Source organism: Centroberyx affinis, unplaced genomic scaffold (genome assembly GCF_046629955.1).
Source record: "Centroberyx affinis isolate AG114_WGS23_722 - 3 ecotype Tasmania unplaced genomic scaffold, CSIRO-AGI_Caff_v1 ptg000867l_1, whole genome shotgun sequence".
Taxonomy (NCBI): Eukaryota; Metazoa; Chordata; class Actinopteri; order Beryciformes; family Berycidae; genus Centroberyx; species Centroberyx affinis.
Window position 1 is genome coordinate 51,833 of NW_027279461.1, and position 19,127 is coordinate 70,959.

The window sequence follows — 19,127 nt, forward strand, 5'->3', positions numbered from 1 at the left end:
TTCAGTAAACAGATTGTCAGGTCTGCCCACATAAGTCAACGGCAGATGAATTACAGATCAGACTTCCTTTGCGATTGCCAGCTTGTTGTTGTTGGACGTGAGACTTGTAGTGAGTGGGTGATATTACAGAGAAGCAATGAGGAGGTTTTTAATTAAAGGACAATATAAATGTTATATACTGTTTCCTTTCTCCTGCTGCAGAAAAACCCTTTCTATGTGAAACCACGTGTTGCTGTGCACTACTTCGGAGTCAGGCACTATGCAGGAGAGGTAACGCATGGCCCTGATATCTTTAATGACTTTATAGTATATTTTAATATTGTATTGTATAATAGAGTATAGTAGGGTATAATACAGTATAGATTACAATGTGTACAGTCATTTGGACATGGCAGCATGTTAATAACACAAAGCTGACATTACCTTTACCGAATCAAAACAGAAAGAATTGAAACTAGCTAAAATCAATTATATTAATACCTTAAAGTTTGTATGTTCCTATACTGTTTCCTCCCTCATATATGATCTCTTTCTACAATGAATTAACTATTTTCAAAGCAAGCATGGATGCTTATCGGCACCTACACAGAAGTCAAAACCAAGATAATCACTGTAGATATGAATACAGAGACCTGGGTTAAACAACATCTGAAAATATTCTTGATGGTTTCTTTTATCCTGCTTTGGTGCCAGATGGGTGGCGCTTGTCACACAGGCAATTAGGCAATCACAGGAAAGCATTTGAAAGACAATTTGGTTTTTGGATATTGGTAAACTCCACCCAACTGGTGTTCTGTGCAGGTTAAAACAAACACCAAAGAATGACTTGGAACTACAATTTCACCCAGGTCTGCAATATGTACATAAATCTTTTTGTTGCACATTCATTGTTCCTGTAAAAGGGTACTATTATTTTATTATTAGAAACATAAAATAGAAAAGCATAGACACTAGTGCACTTAATTATTGCATAATTACAAGAAGACTTCAAATGAAAGACAAATATTCATCATTCATCATTCATCATTTCATATCTTTCTTATTGGAAGAGTGCAGGATTGTATTCATACAGTATATTGTTCAATATCCTCATACTACAATGGCACTAACTGCTCACTTACACACCTCTGACGCCCCCTTGTGGTGTGTTGCAGGTGGTGTATGACGTGAGGGGGATGTTGGAGAAGAACAGAGACACTTTCAGAGACGACATCCTAAACCTGCTGAGGGAGAGCAGGTGGGTGAATCATTTTGAACCCTTTATTTATCCAGGGAAGGGTTTGTGCTGAGTCATGCTTTTTTTTTTTTTTTTTCAGCAATGCACTGCTTCATATTTATACAGTTAAACACATTGGCACTGGGAGCAGCCCAGTAAAAAAAAAAACACAGTCAAGGGAATCAAGGTGGTAGTTGTTGAGGTGTGACTCATTTGCCAGATTTTCCCAGTGGGTCCAGGGATTCAAACCGACAACCTTTCACTCACAAGCCAACTTCTCTACCTTTATGCCCGCTGAGTTCGAGAGAAGAATCTATTTTTGCTGTATTCATGCATCTCACTTCAGAATAACTATTTTCAACTGACTCCATTTTCTATGGATGAAAAGTTTCCAAACTGTTCCAAACAGTTTCCAAAAAATATCTCATTCGAAATTTAAATATCTACTAAATATATACTGTTTGAAAAAGTGCCACCATACAGAGTGACTGATAGCACCAAATAAAAACAAATTCTAAATGATGAACACTTTTTCAGACTAGATCCTCAATATGTTAGAAATTTTCAATAATAAATTATAAGAATAGAAATAGAATTTTGGAATTAAACAAGCAGTGTGGCAGTACCTATAACTTAATTGGTACTGCATCCATGTTTTGTTTACCTCGCCAATTCAGTTAATGTGTTGACTTTAGTGTTGTGTATCTGTGTATCTTAACTTTCTCTCCCTCCTTCTGTTTGTCAGGTTGGACTTTGTCTACGACTTGTTTGAGCACGTACTGAGCCGCAACAAGCAGGACACTCTGAAAAGCAGCTCCAAGCACAGGCGGCCCACTGTCAGCTCCCAGTTTAAGGTAAGTCACAAAATCATCATATCATCACATCATATCATATCATATCTAACAGACTTATAAGTGTTTCTCAGATATTGTCAGTGTTCCTGCTGAATAACATGATTAGCTTTTATAGGATCATTTGTAGTTCCCATCTAGGTTATATCAGGTCTTTGTAACTTTGTTACGATAGGAAAAACCTGATAGGAAACTTTCTATACAAATACAGTTATTATCTTTATTTCTATCATTAGTAGTAGTAGTGGTAACAGCAGTAGTAGCATCAGAAATGTCAGTAATAGTAGTCTACTAATAGCAGTAGCTGCAGTGTAGAAGTAGTATTAATAGCAGTAACAGCAGTAGTATTCAATTTCAATTTCAGTTTCAGTTCAAGGTGCTTTATTGGCATGACAGTTCACAAACAAACAATATTGCCAAAGCATGTAACAAGAGATTAATCATCAATTAAATTATTAACAATAGTATTAATAGTAATAGTCCCTTCTCACGTCGTCATGGTAACAACTTCCATACTGAGAAACCGGTGCATTACAACTTCCTGTGATAACTTTATTTTTGTGACTTATTGACAACAAAAACAGCAAAATTGTAACAGTTACTAGCACTAGATACATAATGTAATAACGTTATGCAAATGAGGTGACGACTGCCAAGAGATGACAGCAGACTGGGAGAAACTGAAGCTAAAACTCGCCTTCATAATCCAAGAGGAAACTTTAGGCGAATAACTTGTAGCCTTTCTCTAGTTTGGATCCAGGAGTCAACAAAAATAGTCTTTGTACTTCATCAGTGTTGATTTTGTGGAGTGATTCAGTGAAGGCCAGAGCTGTTTCTCAATGCGGAAGCTGTTACCATGACGATGTGAAAAGGGCCTATAGTACTAGTAGTAGTAATAGTAGCATTCCTAACCTAACATTTCTCTTTTTGCTTCTGCAGAATTCCTTGCACTCTCTGATGGCCACCCTCAGCACTTCCAACCCCTTTTTTGTTCGATGCATCAAACCAAACACACACAAGGTAGGGGCTGGAAATCAATATTTATGAACACACACACACACACACACACACAAATGCTTCGCCCGCCTCACACACATACACACACACACACTGTTTTGTCTTAAACCAACATTACCAGGTCAGGACCTCAAACTGTTGGAGTGTGAGAGGATGTGTGTGAATCCACTTGTCGTCTAATAATCAAACACTCCACCCACCAACCAGCCGCAGACAGGAATGAGAATCGTCTGGCCCTTCGGGTGCCCTTTGACCCCCAGTTGCCTGGCAACCGGCTGGGGTAGTGGAGAATGCATGGCTAATGTACACAAATGATATACAGGCGAGAGTGGTGGGATTCACAATCCATACTGGGGCTTCAGACTGGAGCTGCACCATGTTTACTAAATATCATGTTCCATTTTTGTTTGCTGTGTATTGCACTTGGGATATGAAGTTGTATAAATGCGGTCAATTTGGAATGCCCATAACCAATAATCATCTCAAAATACAAATACATGATGAATGCCAAGTGAGTCAAAGCCTTTCCTGCCACTAAATACATGACAAGTGAGAATCATCTGGCCCTTTTGGTGCCCTTTGACCCCAAGGGAGTCTATGCTTTTCCAACCACTAAATACATGGGAAGTGCCAAGTGAATTAAAGCTTTTCCAACCACTAAATTCAGGACAAACTCACTGTGTGTGTGTGTGTGTGTGTGTGTGTGTGTTGAAGCTCACTTGTATTTTAGTCGCACATACATCAGGACTTAACAGTTACTGCCTTTATAAGCAGGTTAGGTTTGAACCTGGATTTAAAACAGCCTCAGCACCCGAGGCTAGCGAAGGTATTGATCCACTAATTGAGTCTATTCTTAGATCAGAGCCATATTGATGGCTGTCTGGATGCCTTGTCACCTGGTTAGCGACGTCAATCCAAACTCCCAGTGAGTCAAGTCGATGCAGAGAGAAGATCAGCGATCGAATCATTGATATTGATTGTTGATGTCAATAATCATTGATAGTTCCCAAGTCCGGGTGTCAGTGATCATTTGTTTTGAGAGAATCTGACCACGCTAATCTGTTTTATGTCTCATAGAAAGTAATTGAGATGTTTATTAGCTGACTGTGGAGGATAAGGGGTTTTTTTGTTCTCAGTCAGCAGCAGGGAGGTTTGATCTCCCAGGAACCAAAAGATCACAGGATTAATATCAATAATTACCATCATTGTCAAAGTGTTCTTGAGCAAGACACTGAATCCCCCCCCACACACACACACACACACACACACACACACTGTGTTTAACATGGACGTTGAAATGCTCTAAAACAGTTATGATGCATGCTCTTTATGTTTTGTTGTTTTTTTTATTTAACCTTTTTTATTTATTTAATCTCCATCATAGCCAGCAGGGGACAACACTGACCAGCCGATATCCAAAATTTATCATACTTATAACACATTATAATGCCATCATAATGCATTATAAGTATAGTTATAATCATGTATAGACAGTTACAGTGTTTTATAACATTACTCATAATCTGTTATAAAGCTTTTTCATTTAAGTGGTAATGAAAAAGCTTTATAACAGATTGTAAGTAATGTGTTTATAATGTTATAAAACATTATAACTGTCGATGCATGATTATAACTATACTTATAATGCATTATGTTGGCATTATAATGTGTTATAAGTATGATTTTAATGTATTATAGACACTGGCTTCATAGAAAGTGTTACCAATATAACTCTTTCTAACACATCTGATTAGCACACTAGCTAACGTACCTAATAGAAACTAGCATGTTACGTAACATTAACATTAGCTACTTTGCTAAATTAGCAGGCTTGCTAACAAGCTTGCACAACTGAGCTGACTCTTCTCAAAGCTACAACTCACAGTGCTTTGGGGCAGAGACCAGGGCTAAAGGCATCTCTCTCTGTTTCCAGCCTGACTGTTAGATATTTAGACTTTATATTTCCACACAGCCAGTTCTCCACAGGACCTCCATGATGGAGCCGGGCGAGGTTGCCGGGAGATTTGTGATGCAACTGCAAAGCCTGTGTTGCAGCTCTGTGAGGAGTTCAGTGTTTTCCATTCAGTCTGTTGTGTGTTGGGTCTCGGTCTTTGGCCCCGCTCCAGACAGACAGTGTTGAGACGTTCTGCTTCCATAGTTTCACACACAGAGGGCCCTTCTGTCTTTCTCTGTGGCGTGTGCTGGGGAGTGTGTGTGTGTGTGTGTGTGTGGGGGGGGGGGGGGGTTGTGTGTGTTCATTGGTATGTCAGGCGTGTGTGCGTGTGTGTGAATTGATTGCTTCCACGCATGCTTGCATTTGTATGTGTGTGTGTGTGTGTGTGTGTGTTTGTGTGTTTGTCTAAATTTTTTTGCAGGAGAGGGTTGTGGCAGGGATTACTGAGTGTGTGGCTGTAATGTATGTGTGTGTATTGATTGCATCCACATGTCCTTGGACATGTGTGTGTGTGTGTGTTTGTGTTTGTGTGTTATATGCTAAGAAAAAACATTAAGGTCTTTAAAGAAAATCTTGTGGATGCTAAGAAAATCTGTGGAAACCTTAAACATTTTCTTTCAATCATGTTTCCATGTTAGCACATGATGGCAGTGCACTGAGGTGAAAAAGACACATTACATTTACATTTTAGGCATTTAGTTGATTCTCTCATTCAGACTGGCTTACAATGAGCTCAACAGTAGAATAACCTTCAGTTCCTAGATCTCCAACATTACAAGGAACCAGTAGTAAGGAGGTCAAAGGTCAGAGGTCACAGTGTCCTGAAAATATTCCTTTAACCATAGAATGAGCATTTAAGAAAGGCTTTCTAGGAAAAGAAACAAAATAAGAGCCAAGGAGAGAGATAAAAGGGATTTTTTGATTCAGTTACACACTAAAAATACACACACACACACACACACACACACACACACACACACACCCCTCCCGCTGCAGGTGGTGACTATTTAACCGGCTTCTTTTGTCAGCACTTGGTGTCTCAGACACGTGCCCCCCCCCGCCCTCTTAACCCCCCCACTCCTCCCCTTCCCTGTATCTCCTTCCTCTACTCATTCCACTCCATCCATTAGAATACTTTAAAATGGAAATCACCACGTAGAAAACTGTTTACTAAATATAAATTAAGAGATGACTAACAGTTCATACATTCAAACCAAACAGAGGTGATTAATTATTTGGTTTGAAAACATGCACCATACAACAGCACATATTCGTCAATATCTATAATAATGTAAACCAGTTTCTAATTTACCAATGAAATTATACAAATCATTCAAAAGCCTGTAAAGGCATACTATGGATATACTATATGGGTATGGTTATAGATATACATATAGATACAGATATAATTATAGATATAGATATAGATATAATTATAGATATAGGTATAGATATTGATATAGGTGTAGTTATAGATATAGATATATATAGTTATAGATATAGGTATAGCTATTATACTTACATATGTCATTATAGATAGATGGATACATAGATACTTTTAGGCATCTATCTATCTATCTATCTATCTATCTTTCTTTCTATCTATGTAAACACACTTACACACACGTGCGCACACATACACACAATACACACACACACACACACACAGGCCTCTCCAGTGTCCTGTGGGAGGCCAGCTGGACAGCCCGTGTGTTTTTATGAGGCGAAACACGACCGTCTGCACTCCACCTCTGACTGAATGTTAAGCAGGACGGGCCGATGATGACTTTTGAATGAAGCTTAATGTAGTGAGGGGTTCAGGGGGGTTTGGGGTGGGGCGGGGGGGGAGTTCGCCCCCAGGGGAAACGGGGGTCAGCGGGACACGGCACGCGGCCCCTAAAGGCCCCTTAAGGCCCCCGGAGGCGTCCCTGTCATCTGCCTGTTTGACTTACAGCAGGTGTCAGTGGAGAGGATCGGGAGGGGATGATGATGGTGTGTGTGTGTGGTGTGTGTGTTGAAGTCATACAAGGATGTAGAATACCATTAAAATCATTTAAAGGTAGATGCATGTAGTCTCAGGATCTTTCAGAATCAATTTCAACTCTTCAAGAGAAAACAGCTCCTAAATTTCTAAGTTTAGCTTATTGTGTGTGTGTGTGTGTGTTTGTCTGCTTATTTGGACACTAGTGTACGTGACTAGGCATGCATACTTGCGTGTTCGTATCTGTGTGTGTGTTTGAACATATGCAACCCCACCAGTGTCGATATGTGTGTGTGTGTGTGTGTGTGTCCATGCTGTCCAGTTGTATTTAGAGCCACCAGTCTGTCCACATGATAATACATTCTGTCAATATATTGATATTTCCACAGACACAGTTACTCCACTTACCATCTGCAGGACTCCCTCGGCCCTCAGGCTTTTCCAACTGGCTGTTATGTCACTGCAGCCAAACAGCACAGTGCAATCAGTCAGTCAGTCAGTCAGTTAGTCAGTCAGTCAGTCAGTTAGTCAGTCAGTCAGTCAGTTAGTCAGTTAGTCAGTCAGTTAGTATGATCCCCATTAGCTGAACCTTCAGTGACCGCTAGTCTTCCTTCACATTCATACCTAAGGCCAAGTTAAAGTCTCCAGTCCACCTGACTTGCATGTGTGTGGAGGTCAGTTGGCCCACTGCAGCGCTCCTGTCTGTTTAAAGTGTTGGTTTCCATGAAAGAGAGTCTGAAAGAGAGGGAGAGACGGGTGAAACTGAGAGACTTACCTCTTACCTTTAGCTTCGTTCCTTCTTTCTTATCTGACCGATTTAAAAACACACACCCTGCCTGCATGTGCGGAAAGAAAGGCCTGGAGTCGTTCCCTTCGTGGTCTTTGCTCTTCCTCCAGTTTAGTTTGTTTGACGTGTAAAATACGATGCTTTATGCGTTTTAAAACGATTAAGGATAAGACATTAAAGCCACAGACTTCTTTTCCAATGTGCTCTTTGTGTTGAAACAGTCATGACAGTGGCAGCAGTCACATCAGTAACAAAACAATTTGTGTAGCCAGGTTTTAAAATACTACCAGAGTTGGGGAAAGTAACTTTTAAAAGTAATTAGTCACTAAAGAGAGATAAAAACAATAACTAATGCATCATAGTTTTTAAGATATCACAGTTTTTGTGTGTGTATGTGTGTGTGTGTGTGTGTATCTTGTTTGGTCACCACAGGCTTGACCAATCAGAGTGACTGCTGGAGACGCAGCACTACAGAATTACGTCATTGTATATTGTATTAGCATTTATTATCCTATTATAGGCTGAGAGTAAGAAGTAGAGAATTTAGTTTGGATGAAGAATTGTAAGTAGGCTGATTTACAAACGGTTTCCTTTGTGTATGTAAGGCACAAAGACACCAACACACACACACACACACACATACACATACACACACACAAAGGCACACACACGCTCATAAAAAGCTGTCAGAGCCATCAGCTACGCTCATCAAATGCAATCGCCCATCACCACGGCAACCACATCCTACTGTAGTGTGTGTATGGATTGTGTGTGGATTCGACTGCATGTCAGTCTTTAAACCATTTACCCATCAGCACAGTTACATGCACCAGTACTCTGAGTACTGGGAGTAATCATCTTAAATTAGTTATCAGCTGCATTTCCATATAAATAATACATGTCCGTCCTGCTCCTCTCTGTCTCTGACTGATATAACACAACAGTGATCCGACCTATATCCAGTTCATGAAAGCTTTTCCATTTGCTGGTGAAAAAAACCTCTGATTCCCACAATTCTCTCTGGATAATTACAAGTATTTCACTCATGTAAACAGGATCATTATGGGGGAATTCTCCAACTTGTGTAATCTTGTAAAACATATACACTTATCAGACTACTAATCAGAAATGTAGGAGTGTTAATTGTGTTGTGCTTATTCTGATTATGACTCCAGGTAAAGGCGTAAACATGATAATTTCTATAGTCTGAGTATTGCCTTAATCGGGTTAATATGGGGTGAGTGTGCATGTAAACACACTCTTTACAGTTTTAAACCTGAAGATGGATCGTTTTCACTGTACAGAGTGGATAAAGCGTGACATGAATAATTGATTGATTGATTGATTGATAATTTTTATTTCGAACATGTAAAAAAAAAAAAAAAAAAAAAGATAAAAACAAAACAAGAATAACAATAAGATGAAATAAACAGTATACCAATACAACAAACTCAATAAACAAATTCTCATGAACAACAATAATGAAAAAAGACAGAGTTTTATTCCAAAATGAGAGATCCGCCTTTTGAAAATGCTGGCATCTACTCTCACAAAATGACTGCAGGCATGAAAATAAAGGAACTTTTTAAGAAATAGATTACCTTACCTGCCAAATAGTGACACTTTTGAGGATGTTTGAAGGTATTTCCATTCATTCCATTTTATTGCTATAATCAAAGTAGTACAGAAAAAAAAACAAGCCGTCTGACTGACAAAAGGTTGCAAAATTAATTGAAAAACAATCAAAATCACTATATTGGCTACTGATTTTTTTTTGTGAGGTGTTTCAGTCAGCTTCCTAAACTGTTATCTGATGCTGTGAGGCGTCTCTGTGGCCTAAGCTGGAGAAAATCTTTCATTTTACACAAACTGACTTAATTCATTCAAGCATTAGCATTTCATTTTTCACCCTTAGCTGTTCTTTTACCAAGTGAACAAAGTTAAAAAAACTGAAAATTATTTGGAGGAATATGTACCCACATGTTTGATAAATCATTTCACCATGATAATATTCAGCAAAAAGAATAGTAATATGTTTTTTTTTAAGTCCAGATCATCCAGTCTGAACCAGTTTACTGGACCAGTTTAAGCATCTGCAGGGACTGGACCCAAAGTCACCCAGCATTTGAATGTAAACAGCCTGCTCTCTGCACACACACACACACACACACACACACACTGAGTCACATAGTGGAACTCATCCCTCTCTCTCTTTCTCTCTTACACAAAAACACACACTTTCTTACTCTCTCTTCCACACATACACACACACACACACACACACACATACACACCCCTCTCTGTCAAGCCCTACAAGTGGCCCGCACAAATTAGCCTCAGCAGGAGACGCATCGCCATGGTAACCACCCCCCCCACACACACACACACACACGCACACAAAAAAGGGGGAGTGGAGTTCGGGTTTGAAAGCCTTTGTTTGAGTCAGTGGTGGCAGTGTGTGTGTGTGTGTGTGTGGAAGAGAGAGAGAGACAGAGAGAGAGAGAGAGAGAGCGGCTCTAGGAAGTTTTCTGTCATTTTTCCGTTTGTCTCTGATCTGAAAACACTGAAGGAAACGGGGCGAGGAGCCACGATGCGCGGTAAGACCTGATGTGTGTTTGTAACAGGCGATGTGTTCGCGGTGCGTTCAAGTGTTCGCTTGTTGCACCGGGGATTTGGAGCGACAGTGCTGAGGAATGAGACGAGATGCAGGTGTTTCTGACAGAAGCACAGAGGGGTTTTCCTCATCTTCTTTCAGGCTGCGGTTTGATTTTTAGTCTCATTACTGACATTAGTCTCTGTATATATATATATGTTTAATTCTAGATCATTTGGGGAAAAAAAGAGGCTTCTACTCTGACAATGACTGATGGTGATATGAAAGTAAAAAACTTTTTTAAGATAAACATTAAAGTCGTTTGTCATTTTCAGACTCTTACCTGACAAATCCTAACACTTTCGAGGATGGATTCGTGTTTAAAGGATAAGGCCGGTGTTTTTTTAATGCATTGCTTACCGTCAACAAATCCTATGAAAATAAGTAGCACTGAAAATAGTCCCCGGCGTAATGAAGAACTTGTTCCCATTTGAATTTGATTTGGTAATAACCACAACAGCCTGACTTTTCGTGGTAACAGTTAGCGATTTTTAAAATGTAAACTATGTCTTTGTGAGCTGAATTTAAAGGTTTTTATCTTACAATTGGGAGTCAATGACTTCCAGGTTGACGGCTAAAAACGGTACGTGGGAAGTCAGAAAGTAACGGAGTAGAGCAAACACATTGTTGATTTTGTTATTTTCATAGGATTTGTTGACTGTAAGCAATGCATTAAAAAACACCGGCCTTATCCTTTAAAGGTGTTTTGGAATGTTTTGTCACGGTCTGATTTCAAATCACTTCTTCATTGAATTTTTATTTCTGAGCACAATAACATAGAAAATCAACCACCAGCCTGTCTGAAGCAGCGCTGCACAGTTCATTGAAGATCCATCAGAGTCACTTTATGGACCGCTGCAGCTTCCAAATCGCAAGAGACATTTTTTTTTTTTACAAGAGGAAAAGATGTTTCTGTCAGCTTGCTTCACTGTGTTTTCTGGTGCGGTGCAGAATCTCTCTGGGCTAAACATCAAGTTGCACAGTAGGAAAAAAAATCTTTTATTTAATATAATCTACCAAACAAAAGCATTAGCATCTCATTTTCACCCTAAAATGTTTCTGTTTTCAAGTGCCAAACAAAATAGCCAAATTTTATGCAGAAAAATATGCGCCCACGTGTTTCTTGATTCATTTCACAGTGACAGAATCTAAGCAATGAAAAGGAATAGTCACATACAGTAATAATGCCCACAATTACACATATGCTGCATCAAATCTTTCATTTTCAGTGTTTTGACTGCAACTGGTCTTCATCAGTCATGCCAGTACGTTGATATCTTTTTGGGGTTTTTTAATGGAAAACACCATTTAATCCTGACCAGCTGCACAGTACAGTCAGTGCATAAATAGCATTTTGATTAGATTCAGGCTGGTGTTGATTCAATAAGCTCTGCTCAGCAGTGACCAATGTTCAGGAAAATGGTTTGGACCTCAGTTGATACTCATCGTTGCTGTCATCCTAGCACAGACTTATCCGCCGATGTTCTTATTAACTATGACGGCTTGCATAGAGAAGCTTGAAGTAATATCCCAAGCAACAGATGTCAATTTAACCATTTAATAACATTATTTTAATATCATCTATGTATCTGGCTGCCTGCTGTGTATCTATCGTTGTACTACATCTTGCCTCTGCAGGTTCCCTTTGTGTCAGTAAAGTTTCAGAGAAATTCAAACTCGCAGGAATCCTCCTCCGATGTGGGTCACGCTTAAATCCGGCCGGGTCAGGGACTTAGGTTGGATTTAGGTCCATCTATGACAAGAAACAATTGTTCCAGGGATCCCCCAATACTTAGTGGAGGAGCTCCTACTGAGGAGTCGCTGTTAATCCCCCAGGCTCCCGCTCTCAGACCTGGATGCTTAGAGACAAATATTTCTTTATTTGCAGCCTTCAGACAAAGAACACAGAGGTCTCTAGGTTGTCGATGCTCCGGCGCACAGCGGCTGGTTAATTCAATTCAGTTCCTTCCGAGTTATTTCCAGACATGCAGACAAAATGAGAAAACTAAGAGAAACAAGAGCAATCCCTATATAATGCATCATCCAGCAGCAGCCTAAACATCTCTATGGAGACAAGTCGGTCCAATTTGAGTGAGTCCTGAAGCCTGTTCCATCTATTAGGAGCGTGAAAGGTGAAAGCGGTCTTTCCTGACTCCAATCTAATGTATGATTGCGAACATGTCTGATATCCTGTAGCACTGAAACTTAAAAGCGATGACAAATACAATGTTAGCTTGCCACATAAGGCTTTGTAAATAAACAAAAAGGCGGTGTTCTCTTCGAGTGGTTAAAGCGGGAATAATTATCCACACGAAGATGAAAGCCTTCCAGCATATTCATATCTTTAAAGTTCCTCTAGAGCAACAATAAATACGTTGAAGTGAGCGATGCATTTCAAGATTTTTATGTAAAAAATACACCTGGCTTATCGGTCTACATCTGAAAGTGAGGCTGCAGCAGAGCGGATTAATTGAGACGCAAAACTTTAAACCGAGTGAGCGCTCCGTCCGCAGCTCACATGCTTTCCTGCCTGCTTCTTACAGTATTTCTTTACATTGCACTGTGACCTCTGACCCTTGACCTCCTTACTACCGGTCGCTTGTAATGTTGGTGATCCAGGAACTGTTGCGCTTTTAAGTTGCTCTGGGTACGAGCGTCACCTAAATGCAGAAAATGTAGATAAGACAAGAAACAAAGACGACACTTCAGTGATCCTCGTGCAGAAACTGGGTCGTCACAGCAGCAAATAGTCACAGGATACAGCTGAGAAAAGACAAAAACAGTGTAATTAAGACCGGAGAAATTGAGCGGTAGTAAACATAATGCAACTGGCAATTAGAACACTACAATGTATTGGAAAAATGACAATGAAAAAAGAAATATACAAGTGACAGAGTATACGCAGGGTGTGAAAAGTAACAGCAGTGCAGCATACTGAGACAAAGAAATGAATGAGAAATATGCAATGTGTGGGAATGTGCAAAAAAGATGGCATGCAGAATGAAGAATGATGGCAAAGCACTTGGTTAATGTACAGGATGAGCACAGTGGTCCAGCTCTGTGTCTCTGCAGAACCTTCCCAGTGTCTCTACAGGACGGGCAGCTCGTTCTGAATCAGGTCGTCCCCCCCCCCCCGAGGTTCCCAACCCCCGCGGGAGCCCACCACCGCCACGCCCCCTTTTGTCCCGCTGAAAGCCCTCAGCTCGGTCTTTTAGCCGGAGAGTTGGGCTGAGAAAGACACTGAGTTTGCCCCCCCCGGGCTATTGTTGTCCCGCTCCTGCAGAGACAGAGGCCGGGATCACCCGTCTGCCTCCGGACGCTGATTTACATCACTATTGTTGTTCTGAGGTGAGAGATTGTCGGATGCAACACTCTTATCTACTTTCTCGACCAGAGTGGCTCTATGATCCAGGGGCAAAATTTGTGAATTCACAGATTTTGTGCGTAATCCACATCCAAACCATGTTATGACATGAAAGTTGTGCATGTGTTGCAAAGCCGTAACTACTGTTCCACAGACATATGAACGCATTTTCATCGTTGTGATTAAGTTGAATAAATAGTGCCTTTTTACATTAGAACTGGTTCTTAGAAGTGATTTTTATACTCAAGTAATCTGCGACAATTTCTAATAAATTTATGTCCGTTTTGCGACTCTCTATCGCCGACTAATATGATACAACAGTGATCCAAACTATATCCAGTTCATGAAATCTTTTCCATCCACTGTACTAAACAGCCGGTGTCTGGTAGCTCTTTCCTGGGAAAAATCCTCTGCCGCACAGGAAGTGATGCGTTTGATTGACAGGTGATCTCTGGGCAGTGCAGTGCAGAAACACAGCAGCAATGACCAGTTAGCACCAAAGATGGCAGCCACATAAAAGCCACATCAGCAGGTTAAATAGATTCCAACCAACTTTCTTTAAGGCTGAAACTAATTTCTCAGGTATGGAGGCTGTATGTATATTTCACCTATGACAGAATCTACGATAAATGAGGCCAAAGATTGTTTTTCTGCAAGAATACAGTCTTTGAGTGATTCATCCCTCTTTCCCTCATCTTAGTTTCATTCACCATTTAAAAATACTGCAGAGAAAAGGACTGAAGTGATTCTCCCTGAAATAGAAGATGAAGTGAGAAAGAAGGACAGACTCTCTGGCCGGACTCTCTTTGTCTTTGAAACCGACAGGGGAAAAGAAATATGACACAGAGGCAGAGCTTTGACACAGCAGGAAATCTCTCCAAACTGTGGCCATGTCCGAGAGAGAGAGAGAGAGAAGGAGAGAGAAGGAGTGAGAGAGAGAGAGAGAGATAGAGAACGAGGGAGAGAGAGAGAGAAAGAGAGAGATACAGATAGAGAAGGAGGTAGGGAGAGAGAGATACAGATAGAGAAGGAGAGAGAGAGAGACAGATAGAGGAGGGAGAGAGAGAGAGAGACAGATAGAGGAGAGAGAGAGAGAAAGAGACAGATAGATGAGAGAGAGAAAGAGAGAGAGAGAGACAGATAGAGGAGGGAGAGAGAGAGAGAGTCAGAGGAGAGAGAGAGAGAAAGAGAGACAGATAGAGAAGGAGGGAGAGAGAGAGATAGAGAAGGAGGGAGAGAGAGAGAGAAAGAGAGAGATACAGATAGAGAAGGAGGTAGGGAGAGAGAGATACAGATAGAGAAGGAGAGAGAGAGAGAGAGGAGGGAGACAGATAGAGAAGGAGAGAGAGAGAGACATAGAGAAGGAGGGAGAGCGAGAGAGAGAGATACAGATAGAGGAGAGCGAGAGATACAGATAGAGAAGGAGAGAGAGAGAGACAGATAGAGAAGGAGAGAGAGAGAGACAGAGAAGGAGGGAGAGAGAGACAGAAGGAGGGAGAGAGAGAGATACAGATAGAGAATGAGCGAGAGAGAGACAGATAGAGGAGAGAGAGAGATAGAGAAGGAGAGAGAGAGAGATACAGATAGAGGAGAGAGAGAGATAGAGAAGGAGAGAGAGAGAGAGAGATACAGATAGAGGAGGAAGAGAGCGAGAGAGAGAGAGAGAGAGAGACAGATAGAGAAGGAGGGAGAGAGAGAGAGACAGATAGAGAAGGAGGGAGAGCGAGAGAGAGAGAGAGAGAGCAGCCATTTGACTAAGACATGGGGAAAAAGAAAGAGACTGTTCACATCCCAGAACCAGGGAGAATCTGACCAAAAGAGGAAACGATAGCGATAGAAAAGAGAGGGGGTCAGAAGAAAGACAGGAGGCAGAGGGCAGCTTCCTGACACCGCTCGGCTTTGTACCGCTCCAGCCCGGCCCATTATGCAAATGCCAGTTATGCTAATGAGCTCTCTCTGCGGCCGGCGGCGGTTTAAAGGGCGGCATTCAATCACTCAGTCAAGATCTGGGTGCGTTTTGTGAATTGGCCTCACTCGGTCTGGGGCGGCTCACACAGGCCATCAATGGGCTATCAGGGGAGATGGGCTCTGGATAAAGGGGGCATTAGGAGCGGGTATGAAAGCACCCTCTCATTCTGCACACCCCCCCCCCACGCCCACCGGGGTTACGGGGTGAGAGTGTACCCCGGGAAGATGGCTTTGGTTGAATGGAGTTCTGTAAGTAATAATGTATCTCAATGCCAAGTGGAGTTTTTTTTTTTTTTGTTTGTTTTTTTTTGTTGGGGCTGGTGCTGTCGTACGCACTTCTCTCTTACAGACGTTTGCAAGTTCAAAGTTGCGAATGAGCGGTATGCAGTGTGATGTGTGTGTGTGTGTGTGTGTGTGTGTGTGTGTGTGTGTGTGTGTGTGTGTGTGTGTGTGGAAGTTTAAAGGGATGGAGGATGGGATTGCGTGTGCTTTAGTTGCGGATGTCATATGACACAGTTTGTCGTGTCGTGTCAGATCTCCAGCATGGAAAAGTTGAGGGAGGGGTGGGATGATTGATTGATTGACTTTATTTGATAAATTAAAATACAATGTACAAATGTACATACAGTACTAAAATTCATCAATAAAGTCACATGACTTATTTCCATTGCGGTCCTGAGGTCTAGGCTAGGGGGCAGGCAGGAAAAGAGAGTGACATGTACTGTATATGCTACTAATATCCCATTTTAACACTAAAACACCTAATAAAAACATCAATATTATACAATCATGAAAATAATGAAAAACCACACAAGTTCAGAAACCAGTCCAAACTTAGAACTGTCCTAGAAAAGATGTTTCACTATACTAACTCACTCAGCATCCATTTTTTCAGTTGTTTTTTAAAACTATTCAGAGAATTTGCAGATTTAATTTCGTTTGGGATTTTATTCCACTCCCCCCTCCCCCCCCCTGTGTAGAGAAATGTACTTCTCCCTACTTTGCCTTTTAGATTGGGTTGTTTCAATGAATGAGACATCAAAACTATGTGCATTAGAATTCAAATGGCTGGTGAAATACAGTATTCTCCCTTTAAAATCCTTTTTACAGAATCTGTCCTCCAAGTCCTTTCCTAATATAAGTTTTTCTCAAATTACTGCTGTTTCCCCCGAATCCGTTCACAGCAGAGAAAACATCCAGCACTTGTACAGAAAATGAGATACAAAGCTGTGTTATTTCTTCCCATTTCTCCCCAGAATGCAAACAATAGTAGGGAATTGCTTCCAATTTGCACTTTTATCACAATAAAGAAGAATAAGGGCAGTGGTAGAGCTGAAACCCGCCCTACAGACTGGAACAGGACACGGAAACGGAGCCAGAATCAAAATCGATCACCGCTGCTGCGAAACATTAAAGAACAAACACTGTGCTGAATGAGAGGAGCACACTGTGTATTTTGTATGTACTAGATTGTCAATACTGTTATAATGGTGTTGTGTGAGAACAGCAAACTGCATTGACTGATCTGACTTTCAGAGGAACACTTATGTAAGCGTCCCGCGGTGCTGGAGCGCCCGTCGTCACAGAGCGTCGATTCGGCGTGAAAATCCTCACCTGACGCCGCAGGAGGCCGGGCCGAGGCTCACTCTGTTGACCATACACAGCCAGGACAACATACAGACTCAGATTACCCTGTTAGGAGAGATTTTGTAAAAAGGTTGAAGATCTGATTGGTGTCCTGACACACAAACATCAATCTGAATCTCTGTAATTGTCTGGCAATGGTACGTTTGTATTGTGTAAGAAAATATAGGCTTACCGCATTGGAGGGATCATTTAAATCTTATTTTTCATCATAGGAAAACAAAATAAAAATCAAAACAAATTATTCTATACTAATAACTGACAAGAGAGATACTGTAGTTTGTTTATTTTTTATATATTTACACTGCAAAATGTCAGTATTCTTGTGAATTTATTTATTTATTTATTTGTTTATTTGATAGGGACAGAGCACGTTAATGAAAATCAGTATAAAAAAACAAGATGTAAACATGCCGGAGTTAGCAAAAATGCTAATTTACATCCGTAGTCCCTAGGCAGGTAGCAAAAACAGGAACATTACAAGTGACAAAATACAAATATACAAATACACAATTACTGGTACCACTTTACAATGGCCCTATCCCAGTGTATTAAACTGTGTATTAACCTATGGAAAAGTATTGTCAGTACACAATAGTACTGTGTAGGTACTTCTGCCCCTCACACACAAACACAGTTAAAAATATGTAGCGCTACAAGCGGATGATTTTTTTCCAAAATGCCTGCTTCAGTTTCCTGACTTTCCATTGTTGTTTGTTGCCTTCAGACATTTAACATTTATTCAACCAGCTCTGTGTGCTTGACTCATGCACAAATGTTTAAATGTGCATCCGCTCAGTTTCCTGCACTTTCATTGTTGTTTGCTTCCTCCAGATATTTAACCGTTATTATTTCAATAACTGTGTACACATCGTCATCGGGCCTACAAGTGGCCGTTTCGGGTGTACAAGTGGTCGTTTTGAGCCAAAATGGCCTCCAGAGTTTCCTAAATTTCCATGGTGGTTCTCCTCCTCCAGATGCCTGATCAGTTCGACCAGACGGTGGTTCTGAAGCAGCTCAGATACTCGGGCATGTTGGAGACGGTCAAGATCCGACGCACCGGCTTCCCCATCCGGAGGCCCTTCCAGGACTTCTGCTCCAGGTTCGTACCGCAGAGAGACTCTGAAAATGAAACACGTGTCATCTTCCCGTTTCATATGACCGATACTGATGGTTGTGACCAGACTATTCTGTTGAAAACAGTCTACAGGTTAGCAATTTCACATACAGAAATAACCTGCAAGTCTTTCTCATTTCAGAAGAAGTTGGGCTGCAAACTTGTGTACCGTGTAATTTAATTTCAGTGGGCAAATCCAGAGACTCTTTGATGCAGTTTCCAATTCTTTTAGTGCAATTTCTTAACATTTCTTCTTGTCGAAAGGCTAGTGATGTGAAATCATACATATATCAAATAGTGTATGTCCGTATTTGGCCACTGTTAGGTTAGTTCTCTGTGTGTCCACCTCTCTTTCAAAGCATGGAGAAGCAGCTTTTCGTTTTTATGCTCCTCATGCCTGGAACAAACTTCCAGACAATCTGAAGTCTGCCTCCACTTCACAATCTTTTAAATCAGAGCTTAAAACATTTCTGTTTGCCAGGGCTTTTTAAGAAATCTAGGGCAACACTCATCTTAGCTGTAATATTTATTTATTTATATATTTTTTATTTTCTTTTAAATGTGACTTTAATGCA

General features: G+C 40.8%; 1 protein-coding gene across 1 annotated transcript in view; it reads left to right on the plus strand.

The window, feature by feature from the left end:
* Window positions 1-19,127, plus strand: part of LOC139645471 (unconventional myosin-X-like) — a gene marked incomplete at both ends in the record, with an annotated part of 73,524 nt that overhangs the window by 36,443 nt on the left and 17,954 nt on the right. The window contains 5 exons of the mRNA XM_071521191.1: window positions 202-270; window positions 1,155-1,237; window positions 1,962-2,070; window positions 3,007-3,087; window positions 18,413-18,537. Coding sequence (XP_071377292.1) covers window positions 202-270; window positions 1,155-1,237; window positions 1,962-2,070; window positions 3,007-3,087; window positions 18,413-18,537 — 467 coding nt within the window. The remainder of the gene's footprint in view (window positions 1-201; window positions 271-1,154; window positions 1,238-1,961; window positions 2,071-3,006; window positions 3,088-18,412; window positions 18,538-19,127) is intronic.